The 4,023-nt window shown below is 33.5% G+C and overlaps 1 protein-coding gene across 1 annotated transcript; it reads right to left on the bottom strand.

Moving 5' to 3' along the window:
- Positions 1 to 382: 382 nt before the first annotated feature.
- On the bottom strand, positions 383 to 3,287 carry LOC132188758 (protein neprosin-like). Its single transcript, XM_059603293.1, has 7 exons — positions 3,009 to 3,287; positions 2,763 to 2,849; positions 2,175 to 2,387; positions 1,846 to 2,004; positions 1,577 to 1,621; positions 936 to 1,082; positions 383 to 846 (listed from the first exon to the last, which is right to left on the bottom strand). Exons 1-7 carry the CDS (start codon positions 3,156 to 3,158, stop codon positions 469 to 471), a joined length of 1,179 nt encoding a protein of 392 aa, XP_059459276.1. The 5' UTR covers positions 3,159 to 3,287; the 3' UTR covers positions 383 to 468.
- Between the last annotated feature and the right edge of the window lie 736 nt (positions 3,288 to 4,023).

Consider the following 4,023-nt stretch of genomic DNA (forward strand, 5'->3'; position numbering starts at 1 on the left):
ACATTGCCGAACAATATAAATCTATGTCTCGACTCTCTCTTGATCTCTCTCTTGATCTCTCTCTTTTCGATTTCGTATTATTTATCATTGTTGTGCACGGTAAGAACAAAATCACTCACTTATAAAGAAAAGGAAATTAACAATCTCATTTTGAAAAAAAAAAAAAAAAATTAATTAATGACCACATTAATTGTTCGTCCAGTATTTCCATAATCATCTCCTAGTTGATCTCACTATAGCGTGGAGATTTTGATTTCTTTTGTTTTTGTTCTTTGATCATCTTCATTTGACATTTAAGTATAAGTAAAAAAAAACTTATGTAATGACCAAATTTCAACTTCTTAAGGATATTACTTATAATACAATAATTGGGTGGCACAATATGTGCTAATATCTTTTTCAAGAAATTTTAATCCCTCCAAGATGTGATTTATTAGTACAAATACCATCATTTTTTCTTCTTCCCTTCTAAGGACATGTTGCTGAATACCCAGGACCCCCAAAGTAGAATTGGGTTCCATTGCCACCATTCTTAACGGTCACAAGACTTATATCATAGCAAGAAGATTTTGTTGTATCTGGGTGCAATTCCTCACCAGCGTCAATGAATTTGCCATTGCTATCAATGTATTGAATATTGCGAAAATAACTTGCTTTTCCATAGCCTTCACTAGGAAAATGTCCACTCCCCATATGAGTTGATGTGTGATGACCCTCTTTCCCTGATGAATAAATCTCTCCACCCCAACTGAGTGAGGTAGCCACGTTTGCTAAATGTGGGAAGATGGAATGAGGCCAATATCCAATAGCTTGATTTTGCACTTGTAGCCACCAATTTCCTTTATCCTGGTTCATATTGTAAGTTGACAAATTTAGCCTAATTTACGTACCTCTAAAAATTTCAAGAAAGGAACTTGTGTATATGAATTACGTACCTTGTATATGGTTACCCCTATATCATGTTGCGTCCCTTTGTAGGTTGAAACGGGATTTAGGGGAGAACCTATTGCAAATTTTCGGTCTACTTGCACAAAACCTGGGCATTCAAGATTTTGGCACCCAGTTTTTTCATACGCGTCACGCTTTACAACAAAGTTTGCTTAATTAGTCAGTTTTACTTAACAATATATGCAACATTAATTAGCAATTTAACATGTGCATGGTAATGATTAGCTCAAAACTCTAGATGATCGCTTCGTTTGACAGTGCTTTGATGGATATTCCTAATGCAAATTTAAGTTCCACTATTTATCTCAAACGTATAAGCGGTATGTATAGAAAGCGGTAAAATTTAATCATTAATTAACACTTAACACTCTCCCTCAAGGTTCGGCTCAAACTTTCTTTTAACAGGTGAGCCCCAACATGTGAAATATTGTAATTAAATAGGGAGTGAATTGACGAAGTTAGAGTTCAAACTTATGCCCATTTTAAAATTAAATATTTCACATGTTGGGTCACACCTATTAAAAGCAAATTTGAGCTTACGCTTAAGGGAAAATGTTAAAGCTTTGATTAAATGAATAAATTGTTAAAGTGATTTAACAATATCATGGAAGGAAATGAGTCAACTTACAGTCCAATATACGAAAAACCTGGGTTGCCCGTTGTGATTATCAGCCTGGAACATGAATTAATTATTGGTGAGAAATTGTAATCCAAATGCTTGATTGATATGTTACACGATTTTTGTTTTGAATTTCATTATGACATCAATTTTCTCCCCCACATCTAAAATGAAAAAGTTTTTAATTGTTTCAACATTTATATTAAATTACACGCAAAATCAAAAGTAATTGACGTTTTTTCTTTCTAGGAAGGATTATATTTGGTTGACAAACTTACCCGCCATCCGGCTTCAATGGTGTTTAGTTCGTTGTCCGGACCCGCCACAACCCATATTTGAGCAAGGCTAAAGTCCGCATCCATTATTTGAGGGCTCCATAAGTTAATTGTTGCATGGGCTCCATAGTAGTTGCCAGGACTCAAATGAGCTTGGGCATACTAATTTCAAATATAATTCGTATGTTAAAAAGAGAGAGAAAAAAAAAAAAAAAAGATTGATCAATAAATCGAAGAAAAATAATTTGAGATTAGTTTAAGGAACTCTAATTAGTTTGCAAATGTCAAGATAATACGTGTGAAAACAATAGTCATTTGGAAATATGATATACCTCATGCCCTGCAGTATCATAATTACGGCGGATATTAAGCTCTTTCCGATGTGCAAGTGGGGCTATTGTACGATGGGCAAAATTTTCACCCTCTCGAGCATGTCTAATTGGGATTGTTCCTTCAGGACATTCTTCATCCTCATGCCAACCTTGAAATAGCTCGGCATTGTATAATTCTTCATTTGTTACCTTTCGAATGAAACTGGGTTCCATCTGATTAATTAACCACAAACAAAATTACAATTTACCCATCATTATATGAAAGAGGCATGCATGTTATTGGTCCTCCTCGCATCCAAATCTTTCAAATTTACCATTGGATTTATGGATCTAGGTCCCACAAATCGAATGATACCACAAATTTAATAGCAAATTTGCAAGAGTTGGACGAGGAGGACGAATGAAAAGGAGAATAATCATTTCTCTATATGAAATGGCAGCTCAACCAAGAAGAAGAAAAAATTGAAGTAGAAATTATCAACACTTTAGCTATTCATTTTAACTACGTTTTCTACCATACAAATCGTTTAAACATAGTATTGTAAAATATCAATTGGAGTTAGCAAAGGCAATATTAAAGAAATTAACCTGTATGGTATGATTCTTGAGTAACGGATGATTGAAAGCAGGTTGTTGATTGATATCTACACAGTCTATTATGTCGCCATTCTTACCCTGGAAAATTTTTAATTACTCATGAATAAGCAAGTGAGAAAAGTTTCCAAAGATATATAGCCATGGAAAAGAAAACTAAAAAGAAGAAAAAAAGAGATTATCTAGAATCAAAATAAAACTTAAAAATTGAGAAATGTGTAATATATTCTTTATGATCACCTCAATAGTTTTGACAGTTCCTTTATGCTTAACTAACTCTTTGGTTTCCCTAGTATCAACGCTTCTTCCACCAACAAATCTATCACCCAGCACAAAAGATAGGGCTAGCAAGAAAAATATGCATCTTCTAATAACTTTGATATTGGCCATTAAAAAACAAAGTTGCAAACTTGTCTTATTTCTGAATGAACTTTAGAACAAAGGCTATTTTGTAATACATAAAATATATATCGAGGATCAGTACATCGTAAGTACAGTGCTCAACAAGTCAAATATGAGTTTGTTGTAAGGTTTATCATATCTACGTAAACTGGTTTCACAAAGATATATATAAATAGAAAGCTTTTACTTAATTTAAGGCAAGGTAGTCACAAGCCATTCAATTTTAGGAATCCAAAACTTTACATAATTAGCTTGTTCAAGTACCAAATTAAGGAAGTGATAAAAGAACAACTATATTTAGATGTCATTTATGGGGAAACCTTGGACAACGGAATGAAATTTTTAACTGCAAACTAGTTTCTAAAAATAACTTGTGACTCTGATCACTACCTTGTTAGAACCACTTCAATCACATATTAGAGGACACTCATGGGTCTTTGATATTGATGTTATTTACACTTCGTTTGAGGTGTAAAATATATATATATATATATATTGTATTTTTTAGTGTTTTGTACAATCCAAAATGCTTTTGATTAGACTAGAAAAATTGCTTTAATCTTTAGAAAATGATTTCTCTTTTTGAAAACCGTAAATTAAAAATGGTGGTTCTCGCGAAAAGGATGTCATTCAGTTGGCCATGCCATATCCAGTCCGTGTATGTGGTCAACATTTCTGGTACCCATGTCAAGTGGTCGTATACTTCACATGGCCCTAGTCGCATTTTCAAGCGACACTTTTTACATGGGCAGTGAATTGACTTAGGGCTTCTAGAGTTTCTAATTGCAAAGTTCACAAAGGACTTAACGCTGTCCATATATTCCTTCGAACTTTTAAACTTTGTCATCCAACT

This window comes from Corylus avellana, chromosome ca7, assembly GCF_901000735.1.
Source record: "Corylus avellana chromosome ca7, CavTom2PMs-1.0".
NCBI lineage: Eukaryota > Viridiplantae > Streptophyta > Magnoliopsida > Fagales > Betulaceae > Corylus > Corylus avellana.